The sequence below is a fragment of the Triplophysa rosa genome, linkage group LG3 (genome assembly GCF_024868665.1).
Source record: "Triplophysa rosa linkage group LG3, Trosa_1v2, whole genome shotgun sequence".
Taxonomy (NCBI): domain Eukaryota; kingdom Metazoa; phylum Chordata; class Actinopteri; order Cypriniformes; family Nemacheilidae; genus Triplophysa; species Triplophysa rosa.
In genome coordinates, this window is record NC_079892.1 from 6,578,110 (window position 1) to 6,600,183 (window position 22,074).

The window sequence follows — 22,074 nt, forward strand, 5'->3', positions numbered from 1 at the left end:
ATGCGCTAATTGATTTTCTTACTTGTGTACTCTAATCACCCCAAGTTATAGTTGGCCAGAGTTGTGTATGGATGTAAATTAGAAATGTTTGGCCATTAAATGCCCTCTGAGGAACAGGCAGGCAGGTCTGGGAGTAATGAGTGTTAATTAGCTTGTGCAGTGCAATTAACAGGTTTTATGTCTAGCACTTTCCCTGTTTAGCAATAGGTTACAACGTGATGCGCGCACCAACAGATGCAAACATAGAACGCCTGACTCCTTTAAAGCTGCATTCTGTAATTTCTGACTCTATTCGGTTGTTAAATGGTGACGTAAGGAATACCTTTTTCAGGTCCAAGCATCTATTCATTTCAAGCGGGGCTACAGCTTTAAACAGCTGTTTATGAGCACGGTTTACTCATATTGCATATGTAAGCGAAACATGCATTAACTCAAAGTATACACTACAGTCACCAGGCTCACGGAATCTTCGACATCAATATTTGAATAAATTATGAAAAATAAATCTCTGACTGGCCATGTGGGATTTTGTTATGATGATAAAGGTTAGGATCGTGGTTTTCCGAGTTTTATAGCTCGCCATGAGCGCATATTAGCATTTTTTCTGTTGTTTGCCTATAGCATCTTATTGAGTGTTTGGACCCGGAAACAGTACATGACCTTCCATATATGATAGTGCGTGACATCAGGCTTAACAAGCGGATAGCGCTATTTCGGTTTGAAACATAAAATTGCAGGTTTAATCTACATGCTTTGATTTAATTGGGTTAAAGTCAAAGATCTTTTTTTCCTCCAAAATCATACCGGAAAGCTCAAATTATAAATCGTTATTATAACCTTACTGTTACAAAACGGGGTAAGGTATGGGGGGAACTTTTAAAAATTGTTTTTTTATGTACTTATTTTTGATTTAAAACAGCTTTAAGAAAGCGATAAAAAATTAAGTTGCCTGAAATAACATTTATTTAATGGCCACTAGAAACATAGTAAACAATTAACATTAATACAGGGATTTTCAAAAATAAATATTGAACCACTTCAAGTAACATTACTTAAGCATAAAATGTATTCCACTGCCAAGTAACAATTTCATATTCAATTTAATCTAATTTGCGTATTTTATGAGGTGTTGAACCTTCCGATGACATCAATTCGTCGATTTTCGCAATCTGGGCCACTATGTCAGACTGACTCTGTTCCTCTTTGCTTTCTGAATGAGCTGTTACTCCTTCATCCACAGGTCGAGTTTCTGTCTCCAGGTTCTGCAGTTTGGGAGTAGAAACGGTAGGAGTACCGTCTTGTCGCAGCCCATTACCCACAGAAGAAGAGGCCGGGATGCCACTCAGAGTCGAGCTGTAGGGGATAAGAAATGGACTCTCCTGCGGGAAAATTAAAAGGGTCATAAAGTGCCGAGAATCTTAATTTAATTCTAATGCTTTATTAACAATGAGAATGAATTTGGTCAACCATTGACTACCATAGTAGTAAAAATTGCATTATAAGTTTCTTTGTTCTGCTGAACACAAAAGAAGATATTTTGAAGAATGTAGGAAAGCAAACAGTTCTGGGGCACTTTTGACTACCATTGTAATTTGACCTACTGTGGTAGTCAATGGTGGCCAAGAATTGTTTGGTTACAAGCATTTTTCCAAATATCTTTCTTTGTGTTCACAACAAAGAACACAAAAATATATAGTCAAGGGTGAGTAAATGATGACATAATTTTTTTGGGGGGGTGAACTGTCCCTTTAATACACAAAAATGCATGCATTGAATATGCATAGTCATTTATTCTGGTGGTTGGGTAAATTTAAATGTTTGTAAAATTTGGAAAAACTGACAGGATCAGTACAAATGCTAATTTTAATGAGTATTCATCTATTAGAATTTGTTTTGCTTTCGGATCAAACTCTAATCCTTGATGACAAAATTTGACTTAATGTGCAGAAAAAGTGAAAGCATCGGATTAAAACTAAATCTAAAGAACAAGATACTGATAAATGTTCTGCCATGTTCCAGAAAACAATAGACTCCATCTCTGGTTTATTACAAACTAGCCTCTTTGCTCCCATTGGAGCGGAGCTACATCTTTGTGATTAATACTCAGATACTTTTTCCTGCTGTTTTCTATCAACATTTAATTAAGAAGAATGTTGCCATTTCACCCCGCTGAAATACTTCTGGGAACTGAAGTTGTCCTTACGTACTCGGCGTGTGCTGCGGAGCATGTACGTTAACTCGCAAGTTTCTGTTCAGGCCTGTAATGTGAAACTTACTTTTTCGGCAAACATTTCTGAAAAAGACTGCTTGATTGCGTTCCATTCTCCTCGGAAATTGCTTTTTTGATGGGGACGCTTGTTTGGAGTGTCAGGGGTCTTCATCTCGGCTGTGAAAGTTGGTAGAATAAAAATGACTCTTTTTACTTTGCTGAGATGTTGATTATATTGTTACACAAAAGCTACAATACATGCCTTTTTTTGTAAAACGAGGAGCACAAAAAGGAGAAACAAACTCCAAATCGGGAAATCCAGAAGTTCTCTGCTCTGATTTGGAGGATGTTGATGGCGTTAAGGCCAAGCTGGGTTTGTTGTTTCTAATGCCTACTGAATGATCAAAATTTCTATCTGCGTATTTTGCCTGCGTGTTCATTTTGTTTTTTATAAACGTGTCCCATGCATAAGACGATCGATATCTCTTATATCCTGCATGGTTTGAAGCACCCACCGCTGTCATGCATTTGTGGTCAACATCATTCAGAAAACCATCAGCTGAGGAAGAATCTTGGTTTGGGTTTGTAATGTTTGGATGTACAAAAACCGCTTCGCTAGAAACATCCACTTCACTCTGTTGAACTTCCAAAGTCCGTGTCCATGAAGCAAAAGCACAATCATCTTTTTGATCTTTATTTTCTGATATGATCTCCATTGAGTCGGATGGTAAAATGGATTGAGCGGAGGGTTCCAAAGCGCCAGCAACTGACGGCAACTGTTTAAATTCCACAAGGTTTGTTTCAGGTGAGTCAACTGTTTCTGGAACACAACTTTTTGAATGTGTAGAGATCATTTCAGGTGCTGAGAATTGATCTTTGGACTCATGAAGGTGTGTATCTAAAGGTGCATCATGAAAGGGTACCGTTTCCTGGTGTGTGGCTTCCTGCCATTGACTCGGTCGGCCCACAATGCCGTGTGTAATGTCGCATGTTTTGTCTTCTGGAAGTCTCTTTGTATTCGTCTGATCTTCTGTTTGTGACAGACTCTTGAGAAATTCAGGTGCAGTCTGGTTGTCTAGGATTTCTGTGCACTCAGTCTTTGTTTCCTGAGACGTAGCACATCGCTGGCTGTCTGTGTGTTTATCTGATGTCTGGGGTTCAGTCACATCAGAAATACACAGATTCTGTTCCAGCGTTCCATCTTTCGGTTCCAAAGCCAAAGGGTCACTGTCTACCTCATAAACAGACCTGGTTTCCGGAACTGATAGCTCGGTGGGACTGTCTGCGTCACATCGGGTTTGGTTCGAGGGGAATCCTTTATCAACCGCATTGCAGTCCACCTCTCCGTCACAGACATCTGTTTCAGCACACAAATTTGACAGCTGATTTGTCATGGCACCGACTTCCTCAAGTCCTGAGATCTCATCAGACATGCGTGAAACCGAGATATCAGGTTCTGCGGATGGTGACACGTCGGTTATTGCTCGATCCACCTGCAGTGAAATTTTAAGTAACCGGCTTTCATCTTGATCTTCTCTATCCTTCTGACAGTCTGCGGTGCTTTCATCTGTGTAAGGAAATGAAACTCATGCATAATATAGAAGAAAAATGAGAATTACAGGTAAGCTGTCTTGATAAAGTTGCACTGTCAAAATGGGAACCACCTCCCTAAAATTATTAGTTATAGTGGCGCCAGGCTTGGCTGGAGAAGACAACATTCCTTCTCACCTGGAACGCTTTTAAGGGGACGGCTCGTTGGTTCCACATCATTATGCGGACTAAACAGGTCCTCCTCCAAAGACTCATCTTCATGGAGAACGTCCAGCTTAACAAGGTTGATCTCACTAACTGTTCTACTTTCCAGAGTTTGGCTTTCTTGATGTTTTGAACCATTCTGTAATAAAAAGATTACAGCCAGATTATAAATCAACTCAAGATAAATAATATTGAACTTCAAAATGGTGTGGTGTGAGCAAAAGCATAAAATGTTTTTAGTTTTCCATGAATAATTCCCAACAAGCTTTATAAACAATGTCTGGGTTTACAAATAGACATTTAACCTGTGAGTTCGGAATATCTTTATGGTCTAGACCGACAGCAGACAGCCGTTTATTCTCCTCCTGGAGGTGATTATAAGCCTCTTTCACAGCTTTCAGCTCGACCTGATCTACCTCTGTCGTCTTCTGAAGCTGCAGCATCTGCGGGAGACATCATCCATTTTCATTTCTATAAATGCAAATAAAAAACAAAGCAAAAAACACCTCTATATACCTTTTTCTCCCAATCAAGCTTTGAATTCTGGTACGTGTCTTTAAGCCGAGCGAAACTGTCCTGCTCTTCTCTGGTCCTCTCCTGATTCAATTCATGTTCTGCTTTAAGGACCTGCAATTAAATTAATCACCCAGAAAATTTTCAATGCAATAGTAAATTTTTATGTGTTTGTTTAACCTAGACAGAGGATTCTAAACAGATGGAGCGGCTAATACAAATCAGTTGGCTTTTGTCATGTTAATAAAGGTTTTAATCAGTGAATGACTAAGTGAATTAAACAGAAGTATGGAGGGAATAAAAGAGAGAGAGAGGTTGTAAACGGACGTTAAACACACTTACTATTATTGAGTTGCACTTCATATGCTTAAGCAATATTCAGTTCACTCAATCAACTTTATGAGCAGCGGAAGACTAGAGTTTACGAACTAAAAAAAAGTGATCACACACAAAAAAACTGAAAATGTACAGGGAATTCTACGTCAAAACTCTAGCTGCTTATTTTACAGACAATGCTAAAAGAAGCAAAATTCAAAATCCAGGTGAAGAAATTGAGAAATCTAATTTAACAGCTATAGAAAATCAATACGCCAAGTTCCACCATACTAGCACAGAATACTGTGCCCTATTAATGCCCTATTATTTTTTTGTTTTTTTACGATGCACTTACGATGCAAGTCCTCTAATTACTATTAAGACATCACCTTATATTACTGCATGTTAAAATATTACAGATAATCTAATTTTTTTGTGGGCTAAATGTGGATTTTTTTTTAAACTTACTATAATTTTACTTAATATTTCGATATGTCAATATGTGTAAATTGAGGACTGCAGGTTTAAAGGAGTATTTCACCTTCAAAATGAAAATTCTGTCATCATTTACTCACCCTCTTGTCATTTCAAACCTGTATGACTTTCTTTCTTCCGCAGAACACAAAAGAAGATATTTTGAAGAATGTTGTTAACAGCCTCCCATTCACTTGCATTGGTTACAATAGAAGTGAAAGGGGGGCTGTGCTGTTCTGTTACCAACATTTTTAAAAATATCTTCTTTTGTGTTCTGCAGAAGAAAGAAAGTCATACAGGTTTGAAATGACAAGAGGGCGTGACAGAATTTTCATTTTGAAGGTGAACTACATTTTAATATAATGTAAAGTATGTATAATATAAAGTAGCTTACTATAATGTACTTTGCTAATTTGAATGTTTGGAATATTTTAAAATATATTATTTAATAATACAAATTGCGTTATTGCAGACAGAGTTGCAAGATATTCTGATACCTGATATTCCTCTTGGAGCGTGAGAAGTTCTTGCTCTGCTCGGCTCAGAGCTTCTGTCTGTGTCTGAAGCAAACAGTGAGTATGGTGGAGGGACCTCAATACCTCCTGACACACACACACATTTTATCATTCAAGTGTTAAGTACAGGATATCTATGCAATATTAAAAATGTTTCATTGTTGTAAATTTTTTAAACTTGGATGCACTTTACACATGGATACACAACAACCAAGCCAGATGAGAGGGACCTACCTGCTTCTCTGCCCTCTCTGTAGCAGTTTCATTCCTCAGTTTCTTGTTAAATTCTGTTTCCTGTAAATATAACATATTACATGTATAGACATTGTGGTATTAATTTTTATTTTGAACAACAGTAATAAAATCTACCACAAGAAGCCTCTGTTGAAATTCCTGAAGCTGCTGTTCTTTCAAAACATTTTGTAGATGCTCATCTCCAGGTTTGCAGACTGATGATACTTTCAGTGTGACTAGCTCCTTGTTAAGTCTATCCACATCCTAAATATGACCAATTTTGTAAGATAAAACGATTGGTTAATAAACAATTTGTGCCATATTCGAGTAATGTAGCACAGCCTCGTGCTTTAAACTCTTGCTTATCAAACAGTCAGTATTCCGAGAATGATTCTTTTTTTTTTTACCTTTTTTAAGGCTGTAATGGTAGATTCTTGTTTTACATTGATGGATGTAAGTTTTTTATTAATCCGCATGGCCTCTTCAACTTTAAGACAAAGAATGATTAAAAAAGCTTGCATTAGACTGATATAACCATCACTAAAAAGGATCAAATAATTCATGTTCACAGAATGGCAAATCTATTCATAAAACCACTGTCAGATGCAAAGCAAAGGGATGGGGTGGGTTTCCTAACGTCAAATATTTCTGGGGTGAATGGAGAAAGATTACACATACCAGACAAACTACGAGCCTGATGCTTCTTTAAATTAGCAGCGACTCGTATCGCTGCTTCACGTAAATAGTGATACTAAAGTTTAAAGTCAAAAGATAATCATGTTTATACCGCTGACTCAACATAAACTTGAAATTAACATTACAAGTCAATGGTTACACACAAAGATAGACGTGTCTGTCTGTTAAGCACAGCCTGTCACTCTTATCCAGATCCAAGCCTAATTTGTTAGGACTGTCATATCTGGGCACATGTCAGATGTGTTGTTTTACTCATACGGGATGGCGGCCGTACCGTTTTGCTCGAGTTTCTCATGGGCCTGCTTGACCACGGCGCACTGTCTGGATACGGCGCCGAAGCGCCTCTCCACCTCTCCCAGTTGATTCAGGTGGCTGTCTTTCAACTGCGTCTGCAACTGCAACTTCTGTTCCTGGAAAGTTTAAAAACACACTGTCCTCCCTTTCAAGAGGAATATCTCAATTTAACCGTGCAAGCAATAACGGTCTTTCTTCTCCACGAGGGCGGACTGTGAATATATACTGCGTCGTTTCTCGGAGAGTTTGAAGACCTTTGTTTAACATCAAGGCCGAGCGCTCCTTTCTGCTAGATAAGGAGTCCACTTCCAAACATGCCTGAGGGGCCTTTATGCGAACCGCAGCCCGTTACTGTTTGATTGTGTGTATCAAACTGTTCCCACCTCTCCGCCATCGAAAGGTTAAACAGAGCGGAGCTCCGATATAAAATATTTTAATAGCGGTATTTTCACAGCGGCGCTGGCTGTTCACGTGTCACGCCCTCCCTATTCGTTACTTCTGATGATCTGCTCCCCCTCTCAGTTCCTCCTTTTAATTCTTAGCGCTCCCACTCGCCTCTGTCAACAATTTATATAATTGGAAATCCTTACCAGCTCGGCTAATTTCTTCTCCAAACTGTACCTGAGCAACTGTAAGACAGCAGCACAAGAAGAGAACGTGTTTTAGTGGCTTTCTTAACAAACCGAATGACCTTTTTAAGTTCTAAAAAAGTAAAATTACCAGGTTCTGTGTCATAAATGAATTCCAGATTTTTCCAATTAAAGGTGCACTCAAAATAATATTTCTGTTTAAAAGTTCAATAAAATAAAAAAATAAAAAAATGAAGAATGTAGTCATATAATTTTGCAAAAAAATACTTGGTGCACCCTTACAAATTCGTTAAAATGCATAAATGCTTCAAAAGTTATTAGATTTTATTTTGACATTATTAGCGACACAATTGTTTTTTTGCAGCCGCTTTCTCCAAAGCAAATGAGAGACCATTTGAAAGATAAACGTATAAACACAGCATTATGTGGTCTACTATTAAAATCATTATTATATTTTTGTCATTTTCGGTTCTTCTGGTTGAATTCAAAGTTACAAAGTGTTCCCGAAAACATAAAAATAATTGCTGGGCTTTCTATTATAAGTATGAAATCGCTCACATTACCATGGCCAAATAAAAGGGTAACAAGGGTCTTTATTGGTCAATCGTACGGTTGAACCGAGGGTGTGGTGAACCGTAGGAGAAAGCATACATCACCCATGTGACATCATTTATCTGACAACACCAAATAGACCTACACAGACCCCCACTCAAAAGGTCAGTGATGAGATGGATTTTCCCACTGTTATACGTGTGTCCCAAAAGGGAAAAAGGCATGTTGACATGTGGAGGTATGTGTTTTATTGTGCTGATGTTTGCATGTACCTGCAGCAGTTTTAGTTCTTCCTTGAGGCTTGTGATCTCTTTGTCCTTGAGTTCAGCAGTAAGCTGGATTTTTCCCTTTATTTATAAGTGATGAGTCCATTGATGAATAATCAATGCATTAGCAATAAAATATGCAAATAAGGTTAGCGTAGAAAACATTGCAAAAGTTCTCCTCCGACAAAAAAAATCTCACTATGAAATGTAATTGACAAAATAGTAGGTTCAAACTGACCTTTTCTCCCTCGATTTTTCTGATCTGGGCCTGAAACTTTAAATTAGGGGACAGCTAATACATTATAATTCACAATAAAGCTCAGGACATTGTGTAAAGGTGTTGTGAGTGGTCATACCTGCTTTTTTACAGCAGCAAGTGACTCCGAATTCTCATTTGACATTCTAGAGATCTTGTTTCGTAAGGACTCCTGGAATATAAAAAGCAAAAACTGTTAATAGTTCAGTTGATTTTGCACATTTTGGGGTGCTATAAAAATAAAGAGCAGTAAACTTATCATACAAACCGTCTGCCATTCTAGCTCTTGCTTCTCCAGCACAAGTTTACAAATCTGCTCCTCGTATCGTTTTTCAGCATCCTTTATTAAAAATGATCAAAAACACATTTCGCACAACATTCACACAACGATCTTTACATATAACTGAAGTACACAACACAAATGTTCCATCATCACAAATCAATAGCAAACACCAAATAAATAACATTTAGATTTCTATTCCGTTTCTCGTGAAGGAATCATAGACAAGATGAGATTGTAATACTATATGAAGTCATCCTTATTCTCCTTTCACCTGGAACAGCAGGTTTAACTCAATGGTTTTCTATATAGTGGCTTTTTATGGGCATGTAGTAGTTTATTTATGCTTTCCTAATAAAGTGTGCTACTTGCAAAATACCATTGAAAGTGCACACTAGATAAACTGTTATCAATTCATAGTGGGATAGTAAATTTTGCCAGGTATTAAACACTTAAATTGGTGGACCATGTTAATCTTCAAGAACTGAAACTGACTGCAGTGCATTTATATGAGATAAATCACATCCTATAAGAAAAAGAGAACAAAATATTGGTTTTGTTTTTGGTTTTATTCATCCTAGACTAGTGACATACATCAGGACTAAACTCTTTCACTAGCTGGATGTTCAGATTTCCTGTATCTGGCCAAGCAACTGACAACATCCCGAGTGAATACAGTCATTTTAATGGAACACACTTTGCACTCTCTTAAAAAGAATATAAGACACGACGGCATTCAGCTGAGCGCATTTGTCTGGCAGGAAATCCTCCATCTTAACCTTGGCCCTATAAACCAGAGAACTACAAAGTGTTAGTTTAATGGCATGCCTGAGGATCACATTGAGTTAATGCCTTTGTTCCTTACCAAACATCATCATAACAATAAAACACGAGATAGAATTGTTTATTTTTGCTCTTACAACCTTTAAACATGTCCAGTGTTGGGTTTTAAGTGCTTCGCTTGAGGGTGCCGGTGCTGTGTGCGCGGCCCGTTCTAATGTACGTGTAACTTCTGCTGGATTCAGCCCAGATGGTCAGAATGTGTTGCTTGCATTTCCTTCTTTTGAATACTCGTGGCACAACTCCCACAACATGACATTCCTTAGTTCTTCACGAGCGGGCCAAATAGATCTCGATGCTGTTCGGACACTAACAGACCCGCATTCCTAATATATTGGGATGTCTTGCAGCCTTTTAGGGGGCTGATATTTGTCTAAGATTGTCTGTATGTTTATGTGCACTTTAAAAGTTTGGCTGAAGTAAGACTAAAACGATCATTTGTCTTTTAGTTATTGCACATTTAAAATATTAATGATTCTGACCAAAAATCAAAACAAATAGGATGGGATGCAGGTGCGGGTGCATGGGGGGGGTCTTTCTCTCAATCCGTCAGGTAATCAATTAAAGAAACATCTTGCTGAGCCTGGCAGGGTACAAATGTTAACGCAACAACAATCACCTTAAAGAAAACATCACGGCAATAAATATCAGTCCAAACAGCGGACCTCATTATTCTCAACTATCGACACTATTTTCAGTTCGCAATACACTATTCTATTTTGTACAGGTTTACACCTTCAAAAAACATACGGTGAATGCCGAAATCATACCCTGTGAATGTGTAACTCCTCGACTGCTTCCAGAAGACTTGTTTTGAATTCCAGTACATGCACTAAGATGGTACGGCCATCATTTTCTGAAGCAATGTTGGGGATCTTCGGACCAAGAACACTTTTATCTTCCATCTACAGAGACAAAAAATGTGTAAATCTTCGTTTATAATATGTATTTGTGCATGTCATAAAACACGTTATTTTGTTTTAACACATAGTTCTACTCACCGGAGAGAAAAGCTCTGTTTCAGCATCCATGCTTGTCTCCTTTGAACTTGAATAAATGTAAAATCATGTAAAGAATATCTCAACCTAACCACCAGATCACATCTATATTTTATGCATGAAGTGCCAGCTAATTTAAAAAATATATGTATTTATTATAGTATTAGTCACCGTAAATAATACAAAATGCATAATAATAAATGTATCCAGCAAGTCATATGGTCATACATCCTATAATGCAACTATAACCCGTTTACATATGGAATCAATGTAGCAACATGGCATATTAATAAATAGAATATAACTCTTGTGGGGTAACACAAGTGTGTGTACCGTATATATTACACATCTTCGAACGTGGCTCATCCAATCAGATTTTAGAGCCCACACATCCTGTTTTATAATGTTGCATAACCCACAAATCATAAATTTGCCCTCATAATACATTATCTAAACCACTACCGTTGACATTAATCCAACAACTGTAGACAAAGTTCAGGTCGTTGCATCACAAGAAGCGTTTTAAATTCCATCCCGAAACCATCAAGGTGAAAATGCCTCCATGCTAAAGTATAGGGTAATAGGGGTCAGGGCCATAACACTGAACGGACGGATGATACTGTCATTCAGACGAAATTATATAAGATATTTAATTTGACCTGTGCTTGGTTCCCTGTATCCCATCATGACCGACTTAGAAAGTGGGAGGTCTTCAGTAAGCCTGGTGTTTTAATAGAAGAAAGGCTTTTGTCCATTTAGCTTGTGCTGATGTATCAATCATGTGCAGGAATTAAATGATCCTGTTAGAATTTGCTACTATCACAAATGACCCTGGGGCCAAAGTCTTTATTCGCTTCCTCCGCGGCGGATTCACCTCAGCAGATATTAAACAACTTTATAAGGCATGAAAGGCAAAATTAAAAGGACACCATCCATAAAATGGGATGATTCTCGGTCCATATTGTGTCTGTAATCTGACTCAAATAGCTGCTGTTGTGAAAATGAATATGACCAGGACATCTGCTCAAAAGAGGGTTACCTGTTTAAGCTACCGCAGAGGTCAGATTTAACCTTTCACCTGGCCCGATCAAACTAGTTTTGCCTAAAGGAGAGAAATTTGGATTTAATGTCAGAGAAAACCTTTAACCCCAGAATAAAACTGGCTGGATAACACAATCCTTTGTAATTTAAGAGGTATTTAAATCCATGTCCTTCACATCATTACAATAGAAAAATACCATTGTTGCTACAGTTATGTTATTTTTGTTAATGTAAAATCATAAGAAATCAATATGGAATCTCATTCAAACAATTTAAGTCTCTTTTAGTCATGTTTAATTTATTCTTAATGACAGTGGTGGCTAATACCAAGTAAACAGTTTGCCCGTATATAAACAGAATAAATAACAATTTATTATTACACAGCACTGTCTCTGTCCTCTAAAGTTAAAATTGTTCAAATATTAACAGCACTAGTATAACTTAATAACGTTAGCGTATTTTTGCACTTTACAAATGTTAAACTATCAAGGTAACGTTAACGTTAAAGCTATCACAGCATTTATGGATGTTAGCTCTTATGACTAGCATTTTAAGATTGTACAAGTATTAAAAATACAATGTCTACGAGGTAATGGGGTGCTGTAACTTATGACAAAATTTTGTAAAAAGTAATAACTTATAGTTATAAAGAGGATATCACCTTGGTTTTAGTTGCACTGGTGGAATTAAGCGGATCGACAGATGTGTTCAGTCAGGTTACGCGTCTCTCAATATCTCTTATCAAAGAGCAATAATTTCTATGATTTCTTTGCACTTTCGTCTAACAGATCATTATTCAAGTTGTTTAGTTTGAATTTCCCAGAGAATATATTTACTTTGTACCTGTGCCAGTCATTCAATAAGCCAGATAATAAAGATTAACATTGCTGCCACCTAGTGGCCATCAGAAATATGACACGTTCATCTCGTATTTTCTTCGTGCTGTACGTTTTGTTCTTCTTCTTCTTTAATGGGGTTTTATGGCGGTTGGCAATTCGTACATTTAGTTAATTTTCTCTTTGTGTATATATGGGCGTCACTTTTCTAAGCAATTATTTAAAAAATGGGTCCTAATTTTGTGTTTGTTAAACACATTAACATGCAGAGCCGATTTGTAAATATAAATTATTTTTATACATTTTAATTGTAACTGTAATTGAATATTTTAGATAACACTGTATGTTTAATACATAATAATACTAATGTCTTTGTTTATTCGCGTTTATACAGTACTCTGTGATGTAATATCCGAGACGCATTCAATGGGGGCGGTAAAATAGCGATTATGTCTGGGAAATGTAGTTCTTTTTTTGCTTCGTCCCATAAAAATGCGACCTCAAAAGACTACAACGGACCGATCTCAACCAGACTTCCGTAAATATACGCGTAAGGTTGTATGGATTCATCCAGAACACAGAAAACGTTTTGACTACTCTTGATTATTTGTTGCAAATTTTAACTGCATGAGAATACATTTTAGGAGAGCAGTCAGTCCATTTATAAAAAGGTAAATTTAAAATGGAATGTTTTATTTGTACCGTTTCTGCTGAATGAATGACCGGGCGTTACAGCGCAGACAGATGCGACGCAAAGCATCAGGCTTTCTTTTATGGATGCAGAGATTTCTTTAGTAACGTTAACAGATTCGTTAACTCTCCGTTTATGTGACGGCAATATAAACCAGGTCAATATTGATAAGAAGGCGAGTTTATGGAAATCAAATATTTGATATGATTACAAGAGAGTTGGCTTCCAAAAGCAAATGTCTAATGCTTTAAAAAGCCCTCTAGACTTTTCCTTTTGGTTTATAATAAAGGCAACTTAACACAACTTAACAAAAGAAAAGGTGTCACGCTATTACCAGAAAGAGCAATTGGAGTGTTGTGAATTCCAGCTTGTGAAAAAAGGCCTGTTGGATTTCTTACTCGTTTAGACCTTTTGTTTTTAAGCAAAGGATGCCCAAGGAATCCAATAAGTCCTCTAAAGAGGAACAGAATAAGATGGACAAGGATGGAATGGAGAATTCTTCAGAACCATCAGAGGAGATGATTGGAAAGCGAATGGGAAGAAATACTCCCAGTCCTCACAGACTCACGCCACAGTGTAAGAACACATTAGACTTAGAATAAGTGAAGCATATAAGTGTGTTTTATAATAATGTTTAATATTGCATTCAATTACACACAGCCAGTCCACCTACATTTGTCTCGGTGGAAGAACTTATGGAGACAGCCAAAGGAGTCACTAATATGGCACTAGCCCATGAAATAGTGTTAAACAGTGCTTTTCAAGTGAAGCCTTTTGAGCCTGAGGAGGGAAGGTAATGATATATGAAACACGTTATCACAATGTTATAGTGTAGTTTTTATTATTTGCAAATGACTTCTTTTATGAAACAAAGACTATTGCCTGTTATAATAAAAGTCCATATTATAACTGATTTCATATCTTAGTCCACATTCATCTTGTTTTTCTGCTCTACATTTTAACATTGCACGTTCATGTTCTTTAAATGTATAAACATCTTTCTCTATGTTAAGTTTGGAGAAACAAGTCAAAGAAATAATGCACAAAGCATTCTGGGATTGTCTTGCGGCAGAGCTGAGTGAGAACCCACCATCATACAGCCATGCTATCAAACTGGTTGGAGATATTAAAGAGGTAATGAAAGAAAATAATTCTAAAATTATTATTTCTATAAATATATATATTTCTATAAAGGTTGGGTGGACTATTGCTTCTATTGTTTGTCTCATTTGTAAGTTACTTTGGATAAAAGCGTCTGCTAAATGACTAAATGTAATGAACACGTTTGTAAGAGTTATTCAGTGTATTCATATCACAGGTTTTCCTCACAGAAAGCAACCAACACATTTTTGGACCAGTTCAAAGATTGAGCTATTTTTTCTTATCATACTAATGTAGATAATTCTCTCCCTAACATTTTCTCTCTACACCAGACCCTGCTGTCTTTTCTCTTGCCAGGACAGAGTCGACTTAGAGGTCAAATTGAAGAAACTCTGGACCTCTCACTGATCCAGCAGGAGGCTGAAAACTGTGCTCTGGACATCAGTAAAGTGGCCCGGTTTATAATTGACATGATGGCAACCTTTTGCGCACCCTGTCGTGACAATGACGTCAAAAACCTTCGCGAAATCACTGAAATTGTCCCACTTTTTAAGTAAGTCACTCACAATAACAGTGGGATTCAGATGTGAAAGTCACATGAGCTCATGGTAGAATTTGCTATGTAAGCTCATCATAGAATTTGCTTTATTTATACACAATCTGCAGGTCTATATTCGCAGTGCTCGACAAGATGAAGATAGACATGGCCAACTTTGCTGTTAGCAGTCTGCGACCTCACCTCTTACAGCAGTCAGTGGAATATGAGCGAAAGAAATTTCAAGAGTTCCTAGAAAAACAGCCCAGTAAGCAAAATCAATGAATTAAAGTCAGATTAAAAACATGGAAAGCTTCATGCACTTTACTAAATCTTTTTAATATAGTAATCTTTCAATGTTTGCAGATGCTTTGGATTTCACAAAAAAATGGCTCCAGGACACAGCAGATTATGTAAATCGTGGAGAGGTGGAGGGTGGGGCGACATGCACACCTAATTCTTCCCAGCTCTCTCTCTCTGTGCACAATCATGCCTATCTAGGCCTGTTGAAATGGGACCATGATGCAGAGTCATTTCCTGAGGTAATTTGACTTTTGTTAACACTAAAGGGACAGCTCACCCAATAAAAGAAGAATTTTCTTTTTGGGTGTACTGTCCCTTTAATTTTACATTAATGTTACTGTTTAGTCAATCCAAGTTCTGTAATTTCACAGAAACTTAGCCTTTCCTTCCTTTTCTTTCTCCTGTATGGTCCTCGAAGACTCTTCTCATGGATCAAAGTAGATTTCAAGAGATGCAACATGAACTTGAGCAGCTGGCACTGGTGGCATCAGTTCTGCTAATAGTGTATAACAGTGCTGGCGAGGCCATTTCTGGACTTCCGGGCCTAATGGAACGATTGAAGAAAACCATTAAGATACTAGTATCAGAAATGCACACACCGTAAGTTTAAATAGCCAATAAAATTGTTAGATGGGAGCAATTTAGTTTTAAAAGGGGTTTGATAATACTGTATAGCGTCAACGGGCTAGTTGCACAAGGTGGCGCTGGTGAGCTTTTGCGACGTCCGCAGAATAATTTTTGGTCATATAATTTCCTGTCCAAAATCGGGTGTCATGACAAATCGAGTCCCCTCTCGAAATTCTGTTGCTAAAAGAACTTCTAATGGGTACTCTTTTTAGCATCTGATTGTAATTCTTACAAAATTACATTATGAATTATGTCGCTAGTACTTTGTTAAAACGACCATTGTTGTCTTTTTCACTAAATGCTTCATATAATAGTACATAAATGAGGCTATGGGTAGTGAAATCAAACAAATCTCGTTCTTACTGTTTTAGTTATTTACTATACTAAAACCATGGTTTTAAAATATCAAAACTGTTTTTTGTTTGTTAAGCAGATGCTGACCCGGAAATACTGGCTTGTATGTTGCATCAAGCTTACATGCTCATAAGTTTTTCGTAAACTTTGAAAAATGTCATTTAAATTATTTTATTTTACCCAGCCTATTTAGCTCGCTAGGATCAAATGCAGCTTTGGTTAGCCATACAACAACATATCGAGATAACAACTTTGTAATCAGGCATTACAACTACCAACTAAATTGGGTCCTAAGCAGACACCATTCACACAGGGACTGAATTTTTCATGACACCTGCTGCGTCCGAAATCGCATACTGTGACAGTATGTACTGAATTTGAAGTACCTTCCTATTGGCCGTTAAAACAGTACATTCTATATAGCATGAGTGGGAGTAGTATGAATACATTTCGGACATACTGCGTCCACCATGTTCTATGGTCATGTGACCCGTATGCTCTTTGACCTATGACATAATAATAACAACCTACACGTTAGTGTTTATAAAAACATAATTTAGTCACGAGAAATTCATTTATTGGCACTTACATTAAAAATGGACTTAAAGTTTTCCGCTATATTTATTTGATTTACTTTTGAAATTTGACCGTTGCTCAGCTCCCGTGACATCATGGGATAGATAAGTGTCCATCCATGCATTATTTTTGTGTCCATAAAATAGAAGTGAATAGTTACCGCCATTGTTTGGTTACCAACATTCTTCAAAATATCTTTTGTGTTCTGCTGAAGAAAGAATGCATACAGGTTTGAAATTACATGAGGGTGAGTAAATGATAGAAGAATTTTCCTTTTTGGGTGAACTATCCCTTTAAAGAATGAGACTGTCAAAAGATAACTTTACAGAGCACTACTCATTCTAATAACAATATAATTGTATTGTCATATAGTTACACTATCCTATTTGTGACTGTTATGTTGTTCTCTTCCTAGGTCCTTCAAAGATGATGAAACTTTTGCTGCTATCGGAGAAAAGTTGTGTATGGAGCTCAGAGGATGCCTCTCTCAGCATGGCTTTTCACTTTTTTCCGCAGAACGAGAGAGCACTTTGAAAGGCCAAATTGTAGCGGCTAAGTTTGCAGATAACCCCATTCGTAAGGTCATTGGTAAGCATGCCCTTCAGAATTTTGTGCATCAAAAGTGTTGAGCGAACTCAGGAACCATTAAAAATTCGAATCAATTGTTCTGTTCTTCGATATAGATTCCCGGATCCAAACTTACCTCTTGGGGTTCTTGGAGACCTGCACCAACAGGTGTGCCCCTGCCCTCCCTGGAGGTCTGGCACCCATCAGCAAAGAGTTAGAAGAAATTGCCGTTAAGTTGGGACGGTTGGTAACCTTCAACAAGCTTGTTTACTCTCCGTTCTACCAGAAGATCCTTCAGGAAATTCTAATACGAGGAGAAAATGTAGATGTTTAAATGCAACGTGTGAAATATGATGCACTAGTGGCTTTCACATTCTATTTACTGTCGCTATATTCTCTTAATAGTCTATGACATTGTTGATTAACCCTTCAAAGTTCACATTCTAGCACCTTTAACAAGGGGTTTATATCATCAGATGAACATTCCTTAGCTCCCATTACATTATACATTAGGGACTGTTAATGAATGTATCAAGACATGAGATTTGCCTAAAGATTAAAATAATTAAGGCAAGGACTGCTGATGTTTAGAATAGTATACTGAATTGTAAACAAGGTGAACCTAGCAAATACTGTTAATGGGCCTCATTCATGAAACATTCGTAAATATATTGGTAAATTCCGAGTAATTTGCGTGTAAAACTGACCTTCCCGAAAACACTGCTCCAGATTCACAAATACTTCGTAAACGTTAGGTTTGATAGTAAAATATGTGTGTGCGTGTGTTAATGAATTACAATCATTCGTAAACGGAGCGCACGCACGCTCAATCACAAATTAGCATAATCCCCGCCTATGAATTACAGCTACGCAAATTACGTATCTAGGAATGCTGGAATCCTCTGGACTTCATTCTGTGTGACTAAGAGGCTATATGCTTACCAATAAATTAAACTATGTCCACCGAAGCGCTTTTAATACTTGGTGATCTTCTAAAAACGGCCAGCTGGTGGCGCTTGAGAACGTTCATATTAGGCTTGTTCGATTTGATGCGGCGCCGAAGATCCGACAGGCGTATGACATCAAAGTACCGCGAGAGCGATTCGAAAAACGATAAATAGTTTGCTTTCGAATCGCTCTCGCGGTACTTTGATGTCATCCGTTTGTCGGATCTTGCGGCGCCGCATCAAGTCGAACAAGCCTATTAACTTCTCTAATGTTGTGTTGTACAAGTATGATGGTTGGTCAATTAAGTCTTTGTCCCGCCTCTTCTTCACTGTGATTGGACGGCTATGTAAAAAAGGGACAATGACGAGCAGCACTGTGTTTTACCCAAAATTAAGAAGTAGAAAATGATAAAAGACTGGGAAAAAGAAGTCGTGAAACATCATTATGATACATACATAGTGCATCAAATGCAGTGTCATCAGTTTGTCTAAAAGAATACAGAACTTTTGAATATTTTACGCTCCTTTTACACGTGGTAGGGAGCCAGCCAGGTGTACATTTCTTTCCTACCAATTAACATTTTGAAAATACGAACATTTTCATGAATCCGAAAATGTAGAATGACTTTATGAACAATTTACACAAACATTTGTTCTGCTCGTGTTTTATGAATGAGGCCCTTTGTGTGCAATTAAATATTTAAACGATTACTTGCATTTTACAAACGATTTACATACATTTGGATGCCATGGCATAAACCCTTGTGTATTATCTGAGGATTTTGAGGTTTCAGAGAGGCTTTTTTAATGAGTTGTATTTGGATGTGAGGGTAAAGCATGCTAAACCAATAGGTGGCGATATAACCCTAACCATAGAGCCGTGTTGGCCAATCAGAAGCCTGGAATCTGACATCAAACAACGGAGATTCCAACGTCATACGCCAAAACTCCGGTTTTACCGTATACACTACAACACTGAAATCGGATTTTCTAAAAACCGTCACCCTAGCCGGATTTGTAAAAAAAGTTCGGTTTCTGTGACCGGTACTGCGTTTGCGTGTGGACGAACGGCCAAACCACATAGAAAAAGCTGCGGTTTTGAAAATACCCGTGTTCGTGCGGACAGGGCCTAAATTTGCCGGGCCACTCATGATTAAGTGCACGTTTTTTTATTTTCTGTACAAGAATCGTGTATTCTCACGTTGAGCATCAAGCATGATCTTTTTAAAGGATTCTTGATGTTTTTATCAATGCTGAGTATGTTTTACAATTGTTCTCCAGACAACCCCAAATGCGCTTCTCTTTGTTTTAACTTCTGATGTGCGTCTTATGAGCTCAGTATTACTAACGGTTATTTCTAAGAGAATGCTGTCAATATAAAATAAACTTTTGTGAAGTGTGTAAAAAACATTAACTTGATTGATGAAATGTTGATGGCTGATAAAATGTTATGTCATTCGGTGGCCATATTGTTGCATTGTAATGTTAAATGTGTACATATTATCAGAAGCACACACATATTCGTGATAAGATTTATAGGCTTTTGTCATAAACTACACTGTGCAACACATTTCATCATCGAGTAATCATAAATAATTGCTTTCCCATGTTAATTGCAGAGGTGTAGTGTGCTACTTGTAAAACAATGGCAGCTTTTAAAATGACATGCTTCTCCCGAATAAAAGTGTCAATCATACTTTTCTGTTTGTTTTCAACCCTGTTGTAAATGTATACGCACAAAATGTTAGTATTAGCTATGATGTAATATTGTAACAACCTTACAGTAATATTCTATTATATTTATATAGCTATTAGATTTTATGGTATCTCTTCTATGTGTTAACATTAGTTATACATGAACCAATAGTGTACGACATATTTTACATAATTTACTGATATTTGCTAATCAGAATCAGAAGAGCTTTATTGCCAAGTGTGCTTGTACACACAATGAATTTTCTTTGGTGTTGTAAGCTTCTAGTACAGACATTCAACACAATGACAATACAATATAATTAGATTTACAGTCTAAAAGATTCTAAAATACGTATATATAAAATAAAGACTATTGACAGAAAATGGGGGATAATAACATAAGAGACATTGTACAGGGTAGTATATAGTAGAATATACATATTAACAGATTGTATGTACACTTGTGCAAATGGATAATGTTGTAAGTAGAGGTAGTGTTATATACATGTATAAATAAAATGTACATATAATAAGGCACTATAGTGCACACTATAGGAATAGTGAAAGTGGAATATTGCTCTTAAGGAGCAGTTATCTGTTTAGGAGGGAGATTGCCTGGGGGAAGAAGCTGCTTCTGTGTCTGGAAGTCCTGGTGTTTGGTGCTCTGAAGCGCGGGCCAGAGGGCAACAGTTCAAAAAGTTTGTGTGCGGGGTGTGTGGAGTCAATGATGATTTTTCTTGCCCTGTTTTTCACTCTGGAATCGTACAGGTCCTGAAGTGTGGGCAGAGGAGCACCAATAATCTTCTCAGCACTACAAACTGTCCGTCGTAGTCAAAGGTGGGTAGTAACGCGCTACATTTACTTCGTTACATTTACTTGAGTAACATTTTGTAAAATATGTACTTTTTAAGTAAAATTAAAAGTGTGTACTTTTACTCTTACTTGAGTAAATTTCTAATAGAAAATCTGTACTTTTACTTCGTTACATAACTTACATTGCGTGACGTTCCTTCGTTCCTTCATTTTAAAATATGCTTTTTAAAACGCGTTGTTTATTTCAAGGTTGTCGTCTCTTTTTACGGGCATTCCCGAGTGATCGATTCTTTTGAGTCGATTCTTTTGAAAGCATTAATTGAACAATGGGCAAAACCATTTGAATAGGCTAATGAATCAGTTCAAATGATTTGTTCAGTTCGCAGCACGATCTGAATCATCTGAAGCAGGATTACTCACTCCTCGTAGCGCGAAATTTAAGAACACGCAGAACACAAAGAGCGTTGGATGAAGTGGATATTAATCTATATCTATACAATCAAAACTGCAAATGTGTCATATTGTTTGCCAGCAATGATAAATGCCCGCCATATGCGCGCACCCGCGCGACCTGTTCGTCAGACACCGCAACATGCGCGTTACCTGTCAGACACAGAGACGTGGGCTTGCAGAAATATACATTTGAAGAACAGAAGGAAGAAAACTTGTTGATGGGCGTGTGGTTCACTGTTTACTGTTTGTTTACAAGTAAGAGCGTTTCACAACACACACGTGACACAACACGAGAAAACACGAGCTTTGTTCAAAAATGTGTATTTCATTTAAGAGAGCACTGCAGATGTTCTAGATCATTTTAGGAAATGCTCTGAGTTTAGTTCAAGTTTAGTTCTGAGTTTAGTATAAGTTGTGTAAACTACATTGACATAAGGATGAAATTTACAGAAATGCTTGTCTCATATGTTTGTCTATTCTTTAGTCTCTCTAGTATATTGCAAAGATATCTGCTTATGATAATTAAAAATATTGATTAAAATGTAATATTAAAATATTGGCGTTAATATTAATTTTATGTAGTAGGCCTATATAATCAGATACAAAGTAACTAAGTAACTAGCTACTGTAGTTTTTTCATTGCATACTTTTTTACTTTTACTCAAATAAATTTTAAAATAGTTACATTTACTTTTACTTGAGTAACAATTTCTTTAATTACTTGTACTTTTACTTGAGTAAAGATTTT

General features: G+C 37.1%; 1 protein-coding gene across 1 annotated transcript; it reads right to left on the reverse strand.

Annotated features, from left to right (window-relative positions):
- Positions 1–957: 957 nt before the first annotated feature.
- On the reverse strand, positions 958–20,055 carry LOC130552283 (golgin subfamily A member 4-like). Its single transcript, XM_057330502.1, has 20 exons — positions 18,361–20,055; positions 17,555–17,722; positions 10,791–10,836; positions 10,560–10,694; positions 8,938–9,009; positions 8,770–8,841; positions 8,652–8,687; positions 8,420–8,494; positions 7,596–7,634; positions 6,986–7,121; positions 6,423–6,502; positions 6,151–6,279; positions 6,016–6,075; positions 5,764–5,868; positions 4,481–4,591; positions 4,270–4,407; positions 3,938–4,103; positions 2,472–3,776; positions 2,277–2,386; positions 958–1,379 (listed from the first exon to the last, which is right to left on the reverse strand). Exons 2-20 carry the CDS (start codon positions 17,620–17,622, stop codon positions 1,101–1,103), a joined length of 3,162 nt encoding a protein of 1,053 aa, XP_057186485.1. The 5' UTR covers positions 17,623–17,722; positions 18,361–20,055; the 3' UTR covers positions 958–1,100.
- Between the last annotated feature and the right edge of the window lie 2,019 nt (positions 20,056–22,074).

What these genes read in the sequence shown, in the direction of transcription:
- LOC130552283 (XM_057330502.1), bottom strand. Translation starts at nt 17,622, where the DNA reads ATGGGTGCCAGACCTCCAGGGAGGGCAGGGGCACACCTGTTGGTGCAG. An exon ending in TTGCTGCTGTAAAAAAGCAG is followed by an intron (nt 8,688 to 8,769) that starts GTATGACCACTC and finishes CCTAATTTAAAG; the next exon opens with TTTCAGGCCCAGATCAGAAA. An exon ending in AGCTTGATTGGGAGAAAAAG is followed by an intron (nt 4,408 to 4,480) that starts GTATATAGAGGT and finishes TGTCTCCCGCAG; the next exon opens with ATGCTGCAGCTTCAGAAGAC.